Source organism: Indicator indicator, chromosome 17 (genome assembly GCF_027791375.1).
Source record: "Indicator indicator isolate 239-I01 chromosome 17, UM_Iind_1.1, whole genome shotgun sequence".
NCBI lineage: Eukaryota > Metazoa > Chordata > Aves > Piciformes > Indicatoridae > Indicator > Indicator indicator.
Window position 1 is genome coordinate 19,245,569 of NC_072026.1, and position 22,748 is coordinate 19,268,316.

At 44.7% G+C, this 22,748-nt stretch overlaps 1 protein-coding gene across 3 annotated transcripts in view; it reads left to right on the plus strand.

Annotated features, from left to right (window-relative positions):
• Window positions 1-22,748, plus strand: part of FGF13 (fibroblast growth factor 13) — a 139,796-nt gene that overhangs the window by 75,621 nt on the left and 41,427 nt on the right. For all 3 annotated transcript variants that reach the window (XM_054388439.1, XM_054388440.1, XM_054388438.1), the window contains exon 3: window positions 500-603. In XM_054388439.1, coding sequence (XP_054244414.1) covers window positions 500-603 — 104 coding nt within the window. The remainder of the gene's footprint in view (window positions 1-499; window positions 604-22,748) is intronic.

The window sequence follows — 22,748 nt, forward strand, 5'->3', positions numbered from 1 at the left end:
AAGTTTTTATCATCTTGAAAAAGTTTTTGTTTGGTTTTTTAATTACCTTTTTTCTTTTTTTTTTATAATTTTTGTGCATTTACTGTCAGAAAAAAAAAAAAAACAAAAACCAAAAACAGAACAAAAAACCCCCCACAATAAACCAAAAAAAACTAAACCAAACCAAACCAAACCACATTTGGTATGTTCAGCACTACTCAGTAAACCCTGGATTCTGCTTGTGAAACCTGTAAGTCCTTTTAGCTCTCAGTGCCTCCAATTCTCCATCTCCAGAATGGGAGAGATAGGTTGATAACCTCTGTAGATAATTTCTGAGCTGTTGGTGGAAATTGCTGCGGAAGAACATGATAGTAGCAGTATCGCTCTGTAGCACCCACAGAAATTCATCTATGCATGAATGGGCATTTTGAATTTGTTCTGATAATTATGGTTTAATTCTCTATCTAATCTGCACACTCTGAAGGATTAATTTTTGCACTCCATCTCCTTTCTCTCCTAGCTTTGTTCAACCTCATACCTGTGGGTTTACGAGTGGTGGCGATTCAGGGGGTTCAAACAAAATTGTATCTGGCAATGAACAGTGAAGGATACCTATATACATCAGTAAGTAAAAGTTTTCTGTTTTATTCTCATTGGAATTACAGTAAGAAGTTAGTAAATGAATATTTACTGTTCTAAGGAATCTGCTTATAACTTGTAGACATGAGATTTGACAGCAAATTCCGTATAGTGATGACAGCCTCTTTTAAGCTTATTACTCTTTTTCCATTATGAATGCTTATGGATGTGTTACAGAACCAAACTGTGGTGTCTTTGATGCAAACTAATGATCCTGAAGTGGAAAACAAACAAAAAAACCTACAGCCAAAACCCCAATCAGGAAGGATGCTCTCTCTTGGTCACTGTGAACTGATGGGGCTAATCGGTGCGAGGTGCAGAGGGATAACTTTGTGACTCACAGGCGTGCCTGAACACATTTTATATCTTCCCATATAATCTCTGTTGTTCAAAGGGATTAGAGAGAGTAATTTTTTGCTTTGTTTAGCCAGGATTTTCAAGTAGAAATAGAAAAGAGCCAAAATCTTACGGCTTCAGGTTGCTGAGTGAGTAAAGACATGTTTTATTAGCAGTTTTGATGAAGAATCTCAGTTAATTTGCAGTGGGATTTCTCAAGAGAGCAAACAGTGTTTTTATGAAAGAAGGGGGAAAAAGGTTTGGTTTTTTTTGTTTGTTTGTTTGTTTGTTTGTTTTAAATAGACTAACATTTAGTCAAACTTTGTTCAGGAGTTTTAATTATAAAGTCTTAATAGATTTTTCCCAAGGAAGAAAACAGAGGAAAATGCAATTTACTATCTACTACAAATTATTCTCTTCTGTAAATGATTCCCATAAGGTGCCTTTAACACTGATAACAATTAAGTAAACTTACTCAGATCTCTCATTTGGTTTACATTCCTGATAGCTGGGACAAGGGGCAGCTTTGTATATTTTTTTTCCTTTTCTATCTGCCAGAGCAAAAGCAAATGAGAAGTGGTTATGCTGTGGGACAAGGTGAAATCTCACTGAAGAGCATGGAACTCTGCTTTTCTTTTTTTGCTCTGGCTATTTGCTCAGCGCGGTTAATCCACCGCTGTGTTTGCAGGGCTGTAGCCACCCAGCCATCTTGTGCAAAGTCTCCTTAATCCTGTGTAGTCATGCTCCTCTGACAGCCTGGTGTCATTTACATTTGCTCTGCAAACCTACCTTTGACTGCAGGGTGTGTTTCCATTTCCATTAGCATCCTCAGCTGCTCTCCTTTCTGGCTGCCTGCTTGCCCGGAGCACTGCACGGTGCCAGTTTCAGTGGGCTGGGTTCTACCTCAGCAAGCTTGGTGGGATAGAGAGGTTGATACATAAAGAGAAAAGCCCATCAGCTTGCACAGAGAACGTGCTTGGTTTGGCTAGGTCACTTCTTTTATAACATTTGTTTTGGGAGAATCGAGCCTAATTTTGCAAAGGTGCAGGAAATGGAGTGGGGACAGGTTCTACCACTGCTGATCTGCAGTAGCTTCTCATGGTGACATAGAGCCCTGAAATCAAAGGGACCACTGAGAGGATGAGGAGCCATTGCAAGTAGGTGAGGAGGAGCAGCAGAGTACAACACTTATTCAGAGTAAGTCCAGCTTTTAGTCTCATTGGTGTTTCTGCATCTTAGGCAGAGCTCAGAGATAGAATCATAGAATCATTTTGTTTGGAAAAGAGCTGTAAGGTCATCAAGACCAACTGTTCTCTAACTCTGCCAAGGCTGGTGCTAAACTATGTCCCTCAGCACCACAGCTCTGCCTCTCTGAAACACCTCCAGGGATGGGGATTCAACCACCTCCCTGGGCAGCCTGTTCTAGTCTTTGAGAACCCTTGCAGTGAAGAAGTTTCTTCTACTATTCACTTCAATTATAATTTTTGGTATTTGCATCCATCAGGGTTTGTCCTTCATGTGGTCTTACATGTTAACAAGGAAAGTGCCTTCGTAGAATCTGAGAATTTCATGCTTTATGCCACTGTAAAATTAATTTGTGACATCCCTCTATCTTGCCCTTAGTAACAATGGTCATTTTTGTTTCTTTAGTAAGCAGCTGTATTTTCTTATGTTTATTCTTTTATTGCTCTTGAACCTGATGGACTTGGCAAGGCATCAAATGGACTTTTGTCATGTTGTCATGTCCCAAATTCCTATTTTTAAAATCTCTTCACAAATACAAGCATCCATTTAATGTTGGTCTACTTTTCCAAAGAAAGTTTCCCTCCACCTTCTCAATAATCTTGGGTTTATCACCTGATCTCTTCTGGTTTGGTTGTTTTGTAGTTTACAACAATTGCAAGAAACTGTCTTGATAGGCAAAATGTAGTTCATGTCTCTGTTACTGCACCCATGGAATAGAGAAGGTCTGGGTAAGAAGCATCCACCCCTACTTGACCTGCTATACAAAAGGGTTGCCAGAACTGCAGTACCAGCACCATTTTTAGCCTGTTTCTAGCACTTCTTCTGCTGATAATGGTCCTGTCAGCAAGGGATCAGACAGATCACAGTCTGACAATCTGATGCATGGGAAATTAGCTCTATATTTTGGGCTGGATTCTTCGTTGATGTAAATGAGTCCCAAGAGAGCTCAACTGATTTATTCCAGCTGAACACTCACCTGTTCAAGGAATGCCAACAGGGAGTTCAGGAAACAGATCAACCCAAGGAAATGACACCCATCTACACACCCCGAGGGTTCCCAAGGCCTTACAGGGATGTGTTCCTGAATGGGATTTGTCAGGACCAGACAGATGGCAACATGAGGATTCATCAGGAGCAAAAGCCTCACAAAACCCTGTCAAATTCCTGAAGCAAGAATATAGGGAAAAATAGAAATGTACTTGAATTGTAGATAACTGTAGCAGATAGTTGCACCATTTCCCCTGAGAAATGAAATTAGCATTGACAATGCCATGTAATAGGGAGAGGGAATGTTGTGATTGATGTCACAATCGCTTGCTTTCAGCTTTATTGCAACTCTTAACACTTCAGTCATGCTTGTGTCTGTGCAGAACTGTTTCCTGCAGATTGCCTTGCTCAGGGTTATAGGTTCCTTTAGTAAATGGTTGGAAAAACACACTGCTAACGTGCTGTCCCTGCTTCTCACCCCATGCTACTGCCTGTGCCTTGCACCTGATAGCATCTTCTAGCCTGAAACACTTCCAAAACACTGTGCCTGATAAAGAGCCCATTAAGTCCACAGCAATTACCTCACTGGCAAATAAGGCATCTGGCTTCCAGGAGGATAAATGGAGGCTCAGCTACGTGCTTTCCCACACTTGCATAGAAAAGGATATTAGGGCTAAAGCACCAGGTGTCCCATTCCCATGCATCTTGAACTAAACTGCAGCATTAAATCACAGTTGCTTTGCCTTTTGGAGGCTGTGGTGAGTTCTTGTGATTTGTTCCTTATGCTGTGTTTTATTTAGCTTTGGACTGTGCAGCAATAATATGGACTTAGACAATTCTGAGTGTCCTGCATATGTAGAAAATATGTCCTGGCCAGAACCAATTACAGCTGTTGGCAGATGGAGAATGTCTTGCAGATCCAGTTTGGTAATCTGTTGAGATCTAGCTTTTTCCTTGCCTTGTGGCCAGCAGTAACAGCAAAGGGATTGTTGCACTCTGCTCAGCACTGATGAGGCCACACCTCGAATATTGGGTCCAATTTTGACCATCTCACTCCCAACAAAAAAGACATTGAAGTGCTGGAACATATCCAGAGAAGGGCAACAAAGATGGTGAAGGGTTTTGAGAACAGGTCTGGTGAGTGGTGGCTGAAGGAACTGGAGTAGTTTAATCTGGAGGTGAGGAGGCTGAGGGGAGACCTTCTGCTTTTCTACAGCTCCCTGAAATGAGGTTGCAGTGAGGTGGGTGTTGGTTTCTTCTCCCTAGTAACAAGTCATAGGATGAGAGGAAATGGCCTCAAGCTGCACCAGGGGAGGTTTAGGTTGAATATTAGGAAAAATGTCTTTCCTGAAAGAGTGGTCAAGCATTGGAAGAGGCTGTCCAGGGAGGTGGTGGAATCATCATCCTTGGAGGTGTTCAAGAAATGTGTGGACATGGCATTTGGGACATGGTTTAGTGGCCATGGTGGAGTTGGATTGACAGTTGGACTTGATCTTAGAAGTCTTTTCCAACCTTAATGACTCTATGATTCAGCTGCCCTCTTCAGCAGGGTATACTCAAAACCTGCCTCCTTTGGAAAGTGCCCAAGTAACGAGTGATAGGATGAGGGGAAATGGCCTCAAGTTGTGCCAGGAGAGGTTTAGGTTGGATGTAAGGAAATTTTTTTCCCCAAAGGGGTTGTCAATCCCTGGAACAAGCTGCCCAGGGAGGCTGTGGAGTCACCACCCCTGGAGGTATCTAAAGAAAGAATAGATGTGGTGCTGATGGACTTAGTCTAGTGGTGACCTGGCAGTACTGCAATTGGATTTGACCTTGAAGGTCTCTTGCAGCCAAAATGATTCTATGATTCTTTCCCCCTGGCATGTACCTGCCCTCAGAGCTAGTCTGCATTGTGGTTTGTTTCCAATGCAGTGACTGCTCAAGAATGAGGTGAATTGGCTGCATTAGGGAACTAGTGTGCAGCCCAGAAAGCAAATAGTACCCTAGGCTGCATCAAGAGGAGTGTGGCTAGCAGGTCACAGAGAGGTGATTCTTCCCCTTTGCTCTTGTGAGAACCCACCTCAAGTACTGCTTCCAGTTCTGGTGTCTCCATCATAAGAAGGACACAAAGTTATTGGAGCAAGTCTGGAGGAGAGCCACAAAGATGATCCAAGGGTGGAGCACCTCTGCTATGAGACAGGCTGAGAGAACTGGGGTTGCTCAGCCTGGAGAAGAGAATACTCCAGGGGCACCTTAGGACTGCCTTCCAATACCTGAAGGCATCCTACAGGAAGGCTGCAGAGGGACTTCTCCTAAGGGTGAATAGCAATAGGACAAGGGGCAATGGTTTTAAGCTGAGGGAGAGGAGGTTTAAACTAGTTCTTAGGAAGAAGTTCTTCAGTATGAGGGTGGTGAGACTCTGGAATAGGCTGCCCAGGGAGGTTGTGGATGCCTTCTCCCTGGGGGTGTTCCAGTACAGGCTAGATGAGGCCTTGTGCAGCCAAGTCCCCCATCCATGGCAACGAGGGCAGATGATCTCTAAGCTCCTTTCCAACCTAAGCCATTCTATGATTCTATGAATAAATCTGCAGAGAACAGATATCTGTAGTTGACACTGCTGGAGCTTATAGGTAATTTGGGACATCTGTCAGTTAGAACAAAAAATAAGGTCTTTAATGTAATGATAGAAGCTCCTTGAGGACAAGGCAGCAACTCAGCTAAGAAAAAAACAAAACAAAACCAAACCCAAAATAAAACCACACGCACAAAAAAGAGACAAAAGGAAAAAAAAAAACGCAAACAAACAAACCCAAACCAAGATATTAGGTTAAAATAAATCTCTATCTACATTTGTTATAGAAACACATTAGACATGCTGGACTTTGGGGAAGGGAAGTGACCTTAGTCCTCCACAGCCAGCCATGCTGCTACTTCTCAGCCACTCTGAGCAGTGTGGACTTCCCCTCCACACCAGCTGCAAAAATGTGTCTTCACCATCCTTGGAGGTGTTCAAGGAAAGTGTAGACATGGCACTTTGAGGCATGCTTTCATGGGCTGCTGGTTGTCTCATTCTAACTGCCTTCTTACAACAGTTACAGCTTGATTTGATTGAGACAGGACGGGCCAAGTCCCATTTCATCTTAGACAATGGTTGAACTTGATGATCTTAGAAGTCTTTTCCAACCTTAATGATTCCATGAGTCATGTCACAGAAGAGCACCACATTTGAAATGTGTGTGTCCTTTTTCTTCTCTAGCCAGTTTCCTACCAAACTCAGTGGAGCTGTGGGACTGCATGTCCCTAGCCAAAACTACACTTACAATTTTATTTGGAGGGGGCTTATCAGGAGCTATTTGAAGCTGTATCTCTTCCTGCTGTCTGCTGCTTGAGTATCCATGTCAAAAGAAAACACAGGGTTTGATTCATCCCCTCTTACACCAGTGCCATGCTGCTGCAGGATGACAAAAAGTGTTATGGCACTGCTGCCTTACGTAACCACATAATGAATCATGCCCTCTTGTGTTTTAGGTGGCTTTGCTTTGTCTTATTTTTCTTTCCATGAAGAAGTGGATCTCTCAGATCACCACCACTGCCACACTTGAGTTTTTCAGTTTTCATACCCTCTGAATTCATAGTGTTCTTTTGTTTTCTTGAACAAAGGAGTGAAAAATATGTTGAGGACCTGTTTGCCAGACATGTAGTCCTAGAGCTTTTTTTTTTTAACTCATTAAAGTGATTATGATGTGACAGAGGAGGCTCACAATGACACAGAGCAGTGACTGAGTGAAGTTCATTAAAGGAAAGGCATGTATGTAGGTGAAGAGAACTGGGTGTACTGCTTGAATTCTCCATGGGCTGAAACATAATCCAAAATACAGCAATTAACAAGAAACAAAACCAAACCAAACCAAAAAGCCTGAGAGCATCTAGCCATGTATTTGCTGTGAACCATCATCACAGGATCACAGGATGTTAGGAGTTGGAAGGGACCTCCGGAAATCATAGAGTCCAACCCCCCTGCCAGCATAGAATCTAGCTCAGGTTGCAGAGGAACACATCCAGATGGGTCTTGAAAGTCTCCAGAGAAGGAGACTTCACAACCTCTTTGGGCAGCCTGTTCCAGTGCTCTGTGGCCCTCATGGTGAAGAAGTTCCTCCTCATGTTGAGGTGGAAACTCCTGTGCTGGAGTTTGTATCCATTGCCCCTTGTCCTATCCCAGGGTGCAAGTGAGCAGAGCCTGTCCCCTCCCTTTTGACACCCATGTCAGAGTTCTTTAGATCATTCAATGATTTGCATATTTCTCCTGTAGAGCATTTCAGCCCAGTTACTTGTGTGCTTGTTGAGCCTGGATACAGCATTAGAAACAGTCAAATTAAATGTGTGCTGCTCGTTGCAGCCTTCTGGCCAGTCTCAGGAGCCATGCAACTCAGCTTGTGAGGAGTGCTTGTTTTCCAGCTTGCCTTGTTCTGGATTCCTGTGATTTGTCCAATGTAGCATCATATGTGAGTAAGCCTAGAGTTTCCCCCAGGTGGGATAGAGCCCTTATCAAAGAGTAGTCCTTTGCCCTGACTGTGTGTGATAGGGCCCAATCTGTCCCTCCCTCCTGCAGCTTTTCAACTCATTTATTTGAAATTCAGGGCATGCAGCCCTTTGTAGGATGGGTATTAGGGTGTATGCTCTATGGCAGAGTTGTTTATACTTGCTTTGTTAGATATCCTGAGATGTCAAACATTTGTTTGAGTTAACAGAGCTACTGTACACAGCTTAATTTTGCCCTTTCTTTCCTGATGCACTCAGTACAGTTAGCACGAGGCTAAGGAGCACTTTGACATAAAACCCTGTGCAGAATTCTATATCTAATTTACCCTAAGAGAGCATTCAGCTGACACTGCCCTATGGATATAACACAGGTTGTCATATCCAAGTTTGGTACCTGCACAGAAAGTAAATATTGTATGAAGCATGCACGTTGATTATAGCCAAGAGAACTGAAATGTGATTAAATTCTCCGAGTGGTTCAAGCATTGGCTTTGGTGAGTTGGAGAGAAGAGGAGTTTGTGCATATTTTAATACTGAGCAGTGCAGTGGAGACCTGCTGTAGCTAATGGGAATGGCTGGGGCATTTATAATGAATTACTGGCAAAGAGCATTTTTCCACCTCAGGGAAATAGCACAAACCAAGAGGTAGGGGAAATAATCAAAAACTTCATCTAGTTAAATTTGCATGTCAGTGTAAATCATTTTTTCACCGTGAATGCTCAAGTGCAGACTGTACCTTAAAATAGTTTGTTCCCTTCAGTGATAGGCTTTCAGATACAGCTGCAGCATGTTCTTTCCATCACAATACCTTGCTCTGTGCTGGATAAATGTGCAACCTCCTCACAACCCAGAGAGGTGTCCTGGCCCTGCCATGACCCAGAGTCACACTGACAGCCCTGACTGCTCCCACTGCCCTCCAGCAAAGGTGGATGAGGGGGCAGGCAAGATGTGGGATCATTGCTGGGACAGGAGCATGCTCTGAGGAGCTTCCTAGGCATTGCAGGACCTGCTCAAACTGATGTTTTCTGACACCTTCAGCCATGGACACTGCTCCAAATTCTGCCAGCAGCTGAGCTCAGCAGGTGCAAACTCTGGTGCTTTGGTTCAGTACTGCAGCAGTGTTGCAGAACAGGAGTGGGTGCTGGCTGGTGCCTGGCAGGGGAGAAGCCTGGTAGTTCTCTGTGCAGCATCACAAGCTTCTGATAAGGCTGCCCAAATGGGCACTCCCTGGCTCAACCTGGGCTCACAGGCTCAGCCTCTTGTCAGGGAATCTGGCTGTGGGGTTTTGTGGTTAGTTGTGAGCTGGACTCTGCTGAGCATGGAGAGGAGGAGCACGGAGAAGAGGAAGCTGAAGGGAGATCTCATTGCTTTCTACAGCTCCTTGAAAAGAGCTCATAGTGAGGTGGGGGTTGGTCTGTTCTCCCAAGTAACAAGTGACAGGAAAAGAGGAAATGGCCTCAAGTACCACTAGGGGAGGTTTAGGATGGGTATAAGGAAGAATTTCCTTACTGGAAGAGTGGTCAGGCATTTGGAACAGGCTGCCCAGGGAAGTCACGGAATCACCATTCATAGAGGTGTTCAAAAAATGTGTAGACATGGCACTTCAGGACATGGTTTAGTGGCCATGGTGGTGTTGGGCTGCTGGTTGGACTTGATGATCTTAGAAGTCTTTTCCAGCCTCGATGATCCTATGATTCTAGCCATGTATCTGCAGAGTCAGCTGCTCACAGACATCTCTCCCACTCACTGAAGGGAGCAGCAGCCTGTGACTGAGTTTGTTGTACCTCTCTGTGCCATGGGATGCTGCTGGGGTTCGGGTTCCTTTTTCTGCAGCAGTCTTCCTTAATGAGATATGTGCTGGTCTTAGTGATGTGTGCTGTTGCTGAGTGGTGGGGCAGAGAAACAGGTGCTGTTTGGTTCAGGTGCTTGTCTCTGCTGGGATCAGTGTGATTCCAGGTTTCAGGAGACAGATTGCTTGCTGTCTTCAGCAGAGAAGTGGTGAGGGCATCACCCTCCCATGGGAGAATTATTAGAAGACTCAGCAAGCTGAAAGTCTTGGAGCTATTATGCAGCTTTTCTCTACAAGTCATGCCCCAGGCATCTGAAACTCACAAAGGTGCCACTTTGCATCCATCACTGTAAGTGGTGGGAGCTGAGGATACTCAACACCTTCTAAGACAAGGCTGCCCAAGCATGAGAAAGTGATGATGCCTCAGGACTCTGCTCTGCACAGATCCCAGCAGACCTGCAGTAAAACACCTGTGCAGTGGTTTCCTAACAGAGTGGCTGTTGAAGAGCAGTGAAATTACTCCTTGTGCAAGAGCAGTTTCAATGTCCTATGAGATAAATAAAATAATACACATGTGAAGTACGTAAAAGACTAGAAGTGCATTGACTCACTCTCTGTTAGCAATTTCCTAAACAATGCCAAAGTCCTTGGGGAGAAAGACAGAAAAGTCTTCATAAGCTCAGACTTCAGATGTTGCTCAGAGAAGTAGTTTGGGACTCAGCAAGCTCAGAAGTGTGGCTGAAATTGCAACGTAGCTGATAAGGCCCAGTTTTTAAGTCTGTTGTGCTGCCCACTAGGGTCACAGTGACACAAAACTATCCTGATGCCAAGAGGAAAAAAAAAAAAAGGAAAAAAAAAAAACTTGGCAGAATTTGGAGCTGGATCTGAGCTTGATAGTTTGGCACCTGGATCACACACTGCTTACTTCTAGCATCGCCTTTCAGCCCCGTGCCAGCAAACCAGGAATAGGGAGTTCCAGGACTTCCAGGCTACAACTCTTCACCAGCACGTTGCAAAGCATGTTTGGCAGGAGGGAGTTGTAAGCAGATAAGGACTGGAGCAGACGGTGGGAGCTGCAGAGTGTGAGAACAAGAGCGCTGCCAGGTTCTTGGTGTGTCGGGTTGGGGTTGTGTACTCAGATGGCCAGAGCCCAAGTGACATTGCTGTGAGTCAGCACAGCCAAGGAGAAATGTGCTGCTTTTCTCTCCTGAATTTGCTGTGGGTGCTACACCTTGTGACCAGTGGGGTAGGTGCCTGCAGGGTGACACATGAGCCTGCTCCCTGTAGAGCTGGGCTCTTCTGCTGTTCACTGAGGAAAGATGTATGGTAGTATTTGTGTGGATTTTTGAGTTGCCTTTTGGGGTTTTGGCCTGATATGTATGAGATGCCTTCATGACCAGATGAAAACAACTTCCCAATTTTACCCTAGGTTGTTTGATTTGGGTTTTTTGGTTTGTTTTTTTTTTTTTTTTTTTTTTTTTTTTTTTTTTTTTTGGGATTAGGTGGGCGATTTTTTATGTTTGGGTTGTTGTGTTTGGTTTGGTTTAGATTGGTTTGGTTGGGTTGGGTTTGGTTTGGTTTTTCTGGGGTGTGGATTAATTAAAAGAAAATACCATCGTGAAACCTCAGCTTCTTTCCCAAGCCTCCTTTCCTTCCAGAAAGCTGCTGGCCTTCCCTTCTTCTGCCCAGAAGGGCTTCCCCTCCCTCTCATGCTGCAGGTTGAGCTAATGAGCAGCTCTTGTCACAGTGACTCAGCAGAGCTTCTGCCTCGTTACACTTGCTCCATAACCTGCTGAGATGCCTCACCCCGACGGCACTCCCAGCCTGCTGCTGCCTCTAAATGCCCATGCAAAGCTGAACACCCAAACAAGGCTGCTGGAGCAATCAAAGGCAGTCTCCAAGGACTCCCCTAAACCAACAGCAGTGGGCTGGTACTGGAAAACACACTTCAAACTTGAGCAGCAGCTAACCCAGGCTGACACTGAAACAGAAGGATTCCTCACAGTTATTAAAGGCGCAGGAAGTGTTTTCCACGCAGGGCATCGTTTGGCTGGGGAGCTCGTGGCAATGGGATGCTGAGGGGATCAGCTTTTCTGTGGGCTCAAATATCACTTAGGGGAATTCTTGAAAGAAAATGCTGCAAAACACAATGATGTCATGTTTGGTTACAGGCGTGGGGGAGATTGGCTGGAAAGCTGCCCAGCAGAAAAGGACCTGGAGGTGCTGGTTGACAGCCATCTGAACACGAGCCAGTGTGTGCCCAGGTGGCCACCGGCATCCTGGTCTGGGTCGGCAATTGTGTGACCAGCAGAACCAGAGAAGTGATTGTTCCCCTGTACTCAGCACTGGTGAGGCCACACCTTGAGTACTGGGTTCAGTTTTGGGCCCCTCACTCCAAAAAGGGACATTGAGGTGCTGGAGCATGTCCAGAGAAGGGCAGTGAAGCTGGTGAAGGGTCTGGAGAACAGGACTGGGGAGGAGAGGCTGAGGGAACTGGGATTGTTTTGTCTGGAGAAGAAGAGGCTGAGGGGAGACCTTATGGCTCCCTATAACTGCCTAAAGTGAGGTTGGAGCCGGGTGGTGGTCTGTTCTCCCCTAGTATCTAGTAACAGGTCAAGAGGAAATGCCAGGGGAGGTTTAGGTTGGATATGAGGAAAACTTTCCTTCCTGAAAGAGTGGTCAGGCATTGGAACAGGCTGCCTAGGGCAGTGGGGTCGGCATCTCTGGAGGCATGCACAAACCATGTAGATATGACACTTTGGGACATGGTTTATTGGGCATGATGGCATTGGTTTGATGGTTGGACTTGGTGATATTAGAAGCCTTTTCCAAACAAAACAGTTTTATAGTTCTGTGTCCTCCAATCATAGCTCATCAGAGGGTGGGGAAGTGTGCTGGGAAAACATTGGGATAAAATTCCTTTTTTTCTTGTGCTCTGCCATAGGAAATGAGCCAACAACAAGCCAAAAGCTTGGGGAAGATGTGCCCTCACTGCTCAGTCTGGTGGCTGGGTCCCGTTGATGTTTTCTTTATGGGTTAGTTTTCAGGAGGCTGTTGCTGCTCTGATGAGAAATCCCCCAAAATGCTCATTAACCTTGGTTAAAGATATGCAAGGAAAAAGTGGTTGTGGTGAGACCATGCGAATGGAATGAGAATGGGCTGCAGGGGAAGCTGAATGAGGAGGCAGAAATGTCCTTCATACCCACATTCCTGTGCCTGTTTTTGTATGTGATTGTTGCTGCAGGGCAGGACCCTTCAGTGGGAGGTGTCTCTGCCCGTGGCAGCATGGTTGGAACCAAATGATCTTTAAGGTCCCTCCCAACCTAAGCCATTCTATGATTCTATAGCCTGGAGCTTCAGCTATTGCAGCAGTGCTAGGGCAAACAAAATCTGCCAGCTCCTATTCTTAAAGTAAGCAAAGCTATCCATCAATCCAGGCTGGTATCATCAACAGATCTGTCACGTGGGGGTACTCAGAGTGACTTTAGTAAACACATTTTGGTGCCTTTTTTTATCTTCATGTAGCTCTGCAGTTGCAACAGTGCTAAGAAGCAGTAAATTCAGTGCTGTGCCTCCTTGGCAGCCTCAGGAGAAATGTTTACTGCTTTCTGGCCATTTGCATCCTTGCAAACCCATAAAAGCATCCTTTTCCTGGCAGAACTTTTCCTGCAAATGATGAAGTGCAAAAACTGAGAATCCAGCCTGACTGTGGAAGTTCACATTGCATTTCCAGTGCTGCCAGTCAAAAGGCATCTTTTTGAAAAGCCTACCCAGGAAAACCAGCAAGGAGTCAGTAGGCAAGGAAAACGAATTGTTTTTCCCAAGTTTCAGAGTTTTAAGGTTGCTTTGGGGAATTGCAGCACATCTGAAGGGGGTTTCCAAAGGAAACTGTTGCTTCAGGCAATCAGGAGGGTTTTAAGGACAGGCTGGATGTGGCTCTGAGCAACCTGATCTAGTGTGAGATGTCCCTGCCCATGGGAGGAGGGTTGGAATTGGATGATCCTTGAGGTCCCTTCCAACCCTAACAATTCTATGATTTTATGATTCAGTCACAGAGAGCCTGAATGCCATCCTTTTGGTGTGACTTCTTGCTGCTGAAACCAGAGTCCTTGAAAGCAGGGTAACTGTGGTAGGTGGTCCAGGAACTAGGCAGGGACAAGGGCAACAAAAAAAGTTGTCTTATTTAGGTTCTGCCCTTGAAGCCTTAGTTTCAGAAATTAACTTTTCCATAGATAAGCTCAGTTTTGGAGGTAGACATGCTGAATTTCTGGATGGAAACTCTACAAAGGATCTGGGAAAAAAAAAAAACAAGTCTGTTGGTGGGAAAAAAATTATATCCAGAAACTTGCATTTGCTTACTGAACTGCTTTTGGTAGGTAATCTAGGAGTGACAAAGGAATCCAAAATGTGGATTAGGGACTCTTTGGATATAATGCCAAGATAATAACTTTTACCAACAGGTTGGATGGTTTAAATAATTGAAGAGAGAAAATCTTTCCTATTTTCCATTGTGTGAATGCTACAGTTGCCATCACATTGTTTTTCACTTTTGTAGTTTTACCCAACCAGCAGTTGAGCAGCACAGTTCTTCTCAAGTTAAATCCACTGGGGAGCTAAGCAAAACAGGCATCACAGTTCTGTTTATTTAAAGTCTCAGGAGGTATCTAAAAATCAGAGAGCTACTTTCAGAAACAGCACAAGAGGCTGGCTGCTTTATAAAGCAGTCCTCCCCTTTCCTTACCCTGATGGCTTTGAATGCACCTTAATGAGGAGTCACTTTAGACCTTCCATCCTCATCCCCAGAGTGTTTTCCCATGTTAAAAAACCCTACTACAAGATTGCAGTGTTTGTGTTGAATCTGAGCGTTGCTGGGACCTTGCATTGGAACTGACTGGGAATGGGCAAACCCCAAAGCACTTGTGAGAGGGCACAGGACCTAATGTTTTAACAAGCTGAGCCTAGAAACCTGGGAGGTGTGGGCTGTTCCTCACCCTGCCAGTACTCACTGCCTCCGACCTACTGTACTTTCTAAATGAGGATAACTTGTGGAGCTGGTACACAAATTAGATGCAGTTTCATAAATATGAAGGTTGCAGTTCAGGCTCCAGGCAAAAGCTGACATCAAGTCTTATTCCATTCTTGCTGTTTCATACCAGTGTGCTCAGGTCTAGAGGAGCATCTGCTGCCAGCTGAGCCATACTGACACTGACAGAAGGCACAATAAGCTCAGAGTAACAAAGTGAATGATCTGAAACAGAACAAAAAGCCAGAGAAATTCTAATAAGTGGAAGAGACACAGTTTGAAGTGCAGATCTGCTCCCTCCACCTGACAAACTAAGAGTTTAATTAATGGGCTTGATATTGTAAACTCTTTCCCATGTAAGTAATCTTTACTTCAGTGAGCAGTTCCAACTCACTGCCTGCCAGAGGAAGGATTTATTTATCTGAGCGAGATTTTCAGGACCTGGACAAGACAGCCATTGATTTACAATATGAAATTGGTCTGATTGAAAAATGAGCAGACTATTTAGGAGCCCAGTAAAGCTTAATGACTGAAATAAGTCCCTACCTGCCTGGAGACAGGTCCCTAAGACTTGAATAGTCATCAGGAAAAGGGAGAGCAGCAGATCTCAGTCCTGAATGCCCAGAGGGCTTATTTGGTATGACAGAATCATAGAATTGTTTTGGCTGGAAAAGATCTCTAAGATCATCAAGTCCAACTGTCAACCTAAGACCACCATGGCCATTAAGCCATACCCTGAAATGCCATGTCTATGTGTCTTGAGCCCTTGGCTTGGAGCCTTCTCTGGAACTGAATGCCTAGGGCTTTATTTTGACTAATTTGGACTAATGCTTCAGCAAAGAACTTAAGGAAACATTTCTTGACTTTGAGTGTGCCAGAGAACTGGAGCAGGCTCCTGGAGAGGTTGTGGAGTCTCTTTTGGAGACTTTCAAAACCCAGCTGAATGTGATCATGTGCAACCTTCTCTGGGTGCCCCTCTTTCAGAATCATAGAATCAGTCAGGGTTGGAAGGGACCACAAGGATCATCCAGTTCCAACCCCCCCCTGCCGTGGGCAGGGACACCTCACACTAGACCAGGCTGGCCTTAAACACCTCCAGGGATGGGACCTCAACCAGCACTTTCAGCAGGGAGGTGGGGCTAGATCATCTCCAGAGGTTCCTTCCAACCCTCACCATTCTGTGATTCTGCAAAGTGCAAAGGCAGGTGGTGTGTTGTTCACAAATAATCCCTCTCTTGTACTTCTAGGCATCTGCTTGTGGGACTTAACACTTTCTGTATGCAGATCTCTAGCTCTCCAGGTGCAGGGGAACACTAGCAGCAGGCTCTGTCTGCAGTGCTGCAACAGCACCAGGAGTGTGGTGATAAGGTTCACCACTCAGCACAGAGTCCTTTCTCCTTTCTGGGAGAGGCAGTGCATGCTGGGTGTCAGGGAGCAGTAAGGGTGGCTGAGTGTGTCTTGCCACCATTGGGTGTCATGAAACTGGAGCCAGCTTCACTCACCTGTTCTTGAAAACCTTGACTTTAATTTATGCTTTAGCTGCCTCTGTGTGAACCAGAGATGGAATGTGTATTCTAGACACAGAGACTGGGAGCTTGCTCCATGGGCAGCAGAGCTCAGCACAAGCCTCCCTAGGCTTTTTCCTGGGGAAAACATTGCAGCTGTGATAGAAAAGACCTGAAAGAGCTTTGTGCAAATTGTTGATGTCTACCATGTTAGTTAATTGTTTCCCAAATTTGCATTTCTAATCATGTGAGATGCCAAACCCCACATTTACTCTCTCAAGTGTGGCACTAAAAGTTTAATTTTCCTTTAACCATGCTTGTAGAAGCAATAGCAGAATGGCAAGCATTTATTAGAGATAACTTGTTGCTCTTACAACTAAACTATAAATAATATTTTTTTCATCATAAAATTATCTCCTGCAGCAGTGGCAGGGAGAAGGTATTCCCTGCTCATCAGCCAAGAGCTATTGCATGATGAGCCAGGGGAGATTTAGGTTGGATATTAGGAAAAAATTAGTGGTCAGGTATTGGAACAGGTTGTCCAGGGATGTCCTGGATTCAGCATCCCTGGAGGTGTTCAAGACACACATAGACATGGCACTTAGGGACATGATTTTGTAGGCATGGTGGTGTTGGATTGATCATTGGACTCCAGGATCTTAGGAGTCTTTTCCCACCTCAGTGGTTCTGTGCTGTATCTTGCTGGCAGCACCAGCAGCACGTGTTTGTGCACCACCTCCATCACAGAGCCCAGCACTGAGGTGTTTAGAGGCCATGCAGTGATTTCCCCATGGTGAATCCCTGAAGATCTTGACATTTTCAGCTGGGAAGGAGGCAGCGTTGATCTGTAAGTGGCTTGGGAATATCTTCACTAAGGAAACCAACCTCCTTTAGTGCTGTTAACATGAGAAGATGAGCACAGTCACCCTAGCTTGGCTATGAATCATCTGATGAAGCTTCATTTTCTCCCCAGTGGCAAACCCTGTGCACTTGCAGCCCTTCATTTTATTATCACAGGAATGACAGTAAAAGAAGACAAGTGGGGTTTCTTTTTTTCCCCCTTCTCATTTAATATCAAGTTTTCTGTTGTTAATGCTGCTTTGTTTCCCTCTGGCTCTGAAAGTCTTCTAAAGAGCAGTTGTTTCTCTTATGAAACAACTGCAGTTAATGTGGGTAATTGTGATAGTTATGGCCCTTAGGTTTTGATGCAGCAATTATCCAATCTGTACTTTTTCACTGAGTCAAGCAGTGTTGGTAAAATTAAATTGTCATTAGGCTGATCTCTCTGGAGACTCTTTGCCAGACAGTGAGGCCGAATCTGAACATCTCTGCTCTTAAAACAAAATGTTGGGTAACCTGGAATTGAAAGTTCCCTCAGCCTTGGACCCACTCAGGTTGTACCTTCCACAATAGCCACATCACTGTGTCAGCTGCAGCAAGGTCACACACGTTGTGAAGAGAAGAGTTGGGTCCTTGGACTGCTGCTTTGGCATTTTTAATGCTCTGTTGGTAGAGAGCTTTGTGAGGCTTTACAGGTCATGTAGCTCTTAGACTGAAATCAAAGCACTGCAAGCTGGAGATGGAAGTTTCCATTTGCTGTCCATAAGACAGCAATAAATACAGGACGGAGGTAAATTACTCTTATAAGTAGAGAGTTTGGTGAGCTCATATTGATCACCTCAAAAATGGATATTTTCCTTCCACCTTCTCGAAAAGTGGGTTCACAAAGCTACAGGAAATTGTATTTTATCTCTAATCTTCAAGGTCCTGAAAGCCTGATCAAATTTTACTTCCTTGGAAAAGGTCTTCTGGAATAATATATTTGCATCTCTACCAACCTGATGCTACAACCATTTAGTTTTTTAACATGATGATAAGCAACATATCTATTGTACAGAATATATGGATAACATAGAATGCTTAAGGTTGGAAAAGACCTTAAGATCATCAAGTCCAACTGTCAACCCAACACCACCATGCCCACTAAACCATGTCCTGAAGTGCCATGTCTACACAGTGTTTTTGGACACCTCCAGAGGTGGTGACTCCACGACCTCCCTGAGCAGCCTGCTCCAGGGCTTGACCACTCTTTCAGGAAATAAAGTTTTCATATTGTCCAACCTAAACCCTCCCTTGAGGCCATTTCCTTTCATCTGGTTACTTGAGAGAAGAGACCAACACCCACTTCCCTCCAACCTACATTCAGGGAGTTGTAGAGAGCAATAAGATCTCCCCTCAGCCCCATATAAACCCAGATGTGCCAGAACTTGAAGTTTTTCTCCTCATTGTGGTCTCTAAATGTAAAACTTCTGGCTAAGGCTCACCATGGATGCAAGGCAGCTTTACTTATTGGTTTTGTTCTTTTCCAAATTGAAATCACCACAAAGCTAGCTCTGGGTTTTAACTTCATTGCATTAATTTCATTTCAGTTCATGATTTATTTGTTCTTACTGACTCATTCAACCCTTCCTCAATGCTTTCTACTCATGAGGAGATAGTCTGTTGCTCACATTGGTGTGTAAGATTTTTGAGGAAGCAATCATACCCCTAAGGCTAATTGCATTATCTCTGAAAGACTGGCTGTGAATAATGCTTTGCATTGTTGGCTGGCTAGAAGTGGAGCTTTCTGCTTGAAAAGCTCTGTGCATGCAGGCCAGGAGTCACCTGATAACACCCAGACCTCCCTTGAAGGCTTCTTCCAGTCCTTCACATATGAGAAGCTACCATGCCTGGTCAGTAGATGTTCTTGGGAGCAAGCTGGTTTTAAGATTAGGCTGTATTTGTTATTTGTGATAGGAAGAGTAAAGAATTGTGTTTCTGCTTATAAAGATGAAGGGGTTTGTGATTGACAGTCACTGGGATCATTCATGTCCACATCCAGATTCCATCAACTCCATTTCAAAGATACAACTTCTCCTGCCAAGTCCCACCAACACTTTGTTACAGTCAAGTAAATAATGATAAAGTCTTGTAGTTGAATTAATGATGGTCAGACACTTAGCAGCCTTTTTCTAATACCAGCAGCTCTTGGAAGGCCCCCTGATGACAGCAGTGTCCTTGGACAGGCATCAGAGCATGCTGCTGGTGCAGGAAGGGTGACACCAGAACGTGCAAATAGCAAACTGGAACCCCAAGCAATGCTGCAGGCTTGGGACAGAGTGGCTGGAAAGCTACCTGGCACAAAAGAACCTGGAGGTGCTGGTTGACAGCTGGTTGAACATGAGCCAGAGTGTGCCCAGGTGGCCAAGAAGGCCACCAGCATCCTGGCCTGGACCAGCAATAGTGTGGCCATTGAGATCAAGGCAGGGATTGTTGCCCTGTACTCAGTAATGGTGAGACCACACCTTGAGTACTGGATTCTTTGGGACCCTTACTACAGTAAGGTCACTGAGGTGCCAGAGCAGGTCCAGAGAAGGGCAACAAAGCTGGGGAAGGGTCTGGAGAACAGGGCTGGGGAGGAGAGGCTGAGGGAACTGAGGTTGTTTAGTGTGGAGGAGGCTGAGGGGAGACTTCATTGCTCTCTATAGCTCTCTGAAAGGAAGTTGGAGCCAGGTGGTTGTTGGTCTCTTTGCACTAGTATCAGGTGATAGAACAAGAGAAAATGACCTCAAAGTAGGAAAAATGTCTTTCCTGAAAGAGTGGTCAAGCAGTAGAACAGGCTGCCCAGGCTGGTGGTAGAGTCACTGTCCTTGAAGGTGTTCAAAAATGTGTATGGACATGGCACTTTGGGCCATGGTTTAATGGCCATGGTGGATTTGGGTCAGTGGTTGGGCTTGATCTTTGAGGTCTTTTCCAAGCAAAGCAATTCTGTGATTCCATTAAAGGGAACATATGGCATGGCACATTTCAGACAGCCCTGGTATCTTCCTCTCCAAGAATTTGTTTTGCACACTTTGCCTTCTCCCCTGACAAGGCACATCTGCACTTATCACTCTTGAAGTCACTGTCACTTAGGGAGTATTTTGTCAGTTCATGGTATTGTCTGACACCATGTATTGCAGCAAGCACAACACAAAGAACCCTCCACAAAGTGATGGTTCAGCTCAAGGGAGCTCATTTCATTTCTCAATATGGTTAATATCCAATATTGATTTTGCTGGTGCATACCTGCTCTTAAGCAAAAGTAAACTGCCCCTCCTGAAGTGTTTGACCACTCTCACAGAATCTCCTCCCTGAGCCCTGATTTCAAGCAGCAAAGATGCTGAGGAGGCTGTAGCTATACCACACAGTTGTGAACCAGGCTGCTCTAATTCATCCCTGCTCCTAGGCATTGCTGAAGGGGAGGATGAAGTGAGATATGAGCAAAATGCATGGCCACAAGTAGTGGTGAAAGGTTCACACTGAGTCCTGCTGGCCTCACCTTTTCTCACAGAGGCTCTTGATGAAGGAAACTTCAGTATCTTCAGCATCGTCTCCAAATATTATCCATACCACACAGATGGATCAGAGACTGGCTTGCATCAAAACCTGACATCTCAACAGCTCAGGCATCATGGAAGAAGAGCTGAGGTTGAACTGGGAGCTAATTGCTGCAACTAGGCAATCTTCTCTTTGCTGAGCCAAAGCAAGCCCCAAGCTCCATGAGCCAGCTCTGTTCTCATGCACTTCAGTCCACATTGGTCTTGTAGGAGAGAGAAACTGGCTAAAAATAGCTGAACAGTTCCTGTTTGGTTTGGTTGCATCCTGAGGAAAGGATAAGAGCAGGAGTTATACTTTCATGTCCCCTGCTTTGTACATTTCTGAACTCGAATCCCTGAGACTGCAGGACACAGAAGGATGAAATGCCAGTGCTTGGCCAGGCTGTGACCCATCAGTGTCAAAGCCACTGCTAACTCCAGCTAGGTCAGGTTTTCGTGCTGATATTTTCATTTGCAGGGCTGTGTTTGTCAGCTTTTGGAAGGAGATGAGGCATGCCCTTCTCCACCAGATCCTTTCCTCTACCTTCATCTCCTTTTCTTTCTGTGAGTCTCGGTGAGCATGTCACAAACTAGGGGAGCAACCACTCAAAAATTCTATTACTCTTCAAGCTGATCTTTTTAGAGATGCTATTATGATCCTTTTGTCCTTAGTGGGCTCCTGGTATCCCACTTAGCTAACAACTTGACATGCAAGCATGGGGACAGTTCAAAGCACAGTCATCTAAGCTGGGAAAAAACTCATCAGGAACCAATAATCAATGCACAGCAGAGCTGTTAGCACCGTGGGGTGCAGCAAGATCCTGGCTGTTCTGTAGGGATTTTCCCTCTGCCAGTGTGCATTACAGTGGATGGAAGCAAATTAAGGTTCTGAGCATAGCCCTCTGCCTGCAGGGAGTTGGATCTAAATGACCTTTAAGGTCCCTTCCAAACCAAACCATTGTGTGATCTGTGTATCTGGTGTAGTCAAGAAGGTTGGTTGGGATCAGGCATGTAGGGCTGAGGGAGGACTGGAGACCCATGTCCAGTGCTCCAAACTGCCCATGCAACCCTTTGGGATGGGTGTTAGCTGAAAACCTGCAGGTATTTTTGTGCCTTTTTAAAATTGTTCTTGCTTGGTTTGGTTATGAAAGCTTCTCTCCTGCTTCAGTTGACTCTCCTCCAAGTTCTGTATCATAATTCCAGGAAGATTTGGCTGGCAGCAAGCATTGGCTATTTACATTTCTGAAATCCTTGCTTTTATTTTATCAGTGGGGTTGGTGATAGGACCTGAAGGATGTCTGGTGGGATGTAAATTTAGATTCACCTGTTTGTGTACTTTTCTGTTAAATAAGACAATTTGCCTATAAAGTGCTTCATAAGAAAAACCTTTGAGACACTATCTGGAGAGTACAACATTTCAGTTGTAATGAATCCTCTTACAAACTGATGATGTATTCTGATATTTTTTTTTTCTTTTCACTGCAGCACAACAGTGAAGTGCATTTTGTAGGGCCTTGGAGAGTGCTGCATGTATTTAATAAATGGCACAGAAGGAAATTGTAGATGATTTAGAAACCACAGTGACTGCAAAGTTGTGGTTTTATTTAGCACAGATAGCAGCTGGTTAAACAAATTTCACATCCTCTTTCCATCTTTTTATTTTCTTGATTCCCTCTTTCTTTTTCCCTGGAAGTTAATAATGCTGCTGCAAGAAAACGTGGGACTGTTGAAAAGCAAATAAGGTATTTGGGAGGGATGTATTTAGATTTGTTTCTATGCAAAATTTATCAGAGAGAAGCACATCAGAAAAATGCTGCCTTGTTTCCTTAAGTGTGGATACTGTGGGTGCCTGCTTGGGCAGCTGATGAGATATCTGACTCTGCTCCTAATTACATTAAAATCCATTAACCAGCTCTGACAAAACAGAACAGCTTGAGTGCAGTTTTCAGAGATATTACCTTCCTGTGGCTTTTATGAATTCAGAGACTCTTTCAGTTAGAAAGGACCTTCAGGACCATCAAGTCTAACCACGAAGTAAGGCAGCTGGGTAAGGAAGAGGCAGCTGACCTGCTCATGGCCATAAGGAAACAAACATTGCAGCACAGCTGTACCCTTATGCAACCCAGGGGAATGCTGCTGGGGAAGCAGGAATGCCCTCAGCTTGGGAACATCAATGCTTATGCTTTACTGGACCCTAGAGAATCCAACTGCTTAACTCAACTCCCTGGGAAATGAGCTCCCTGGGAAATTCCAGTGACTGCTTGTGAAGCTGGCAGGTTTTGAGGTCCAGCTCTGTAGTTGTCAGGGCTGTTGGTTATCTCTGGTGTACT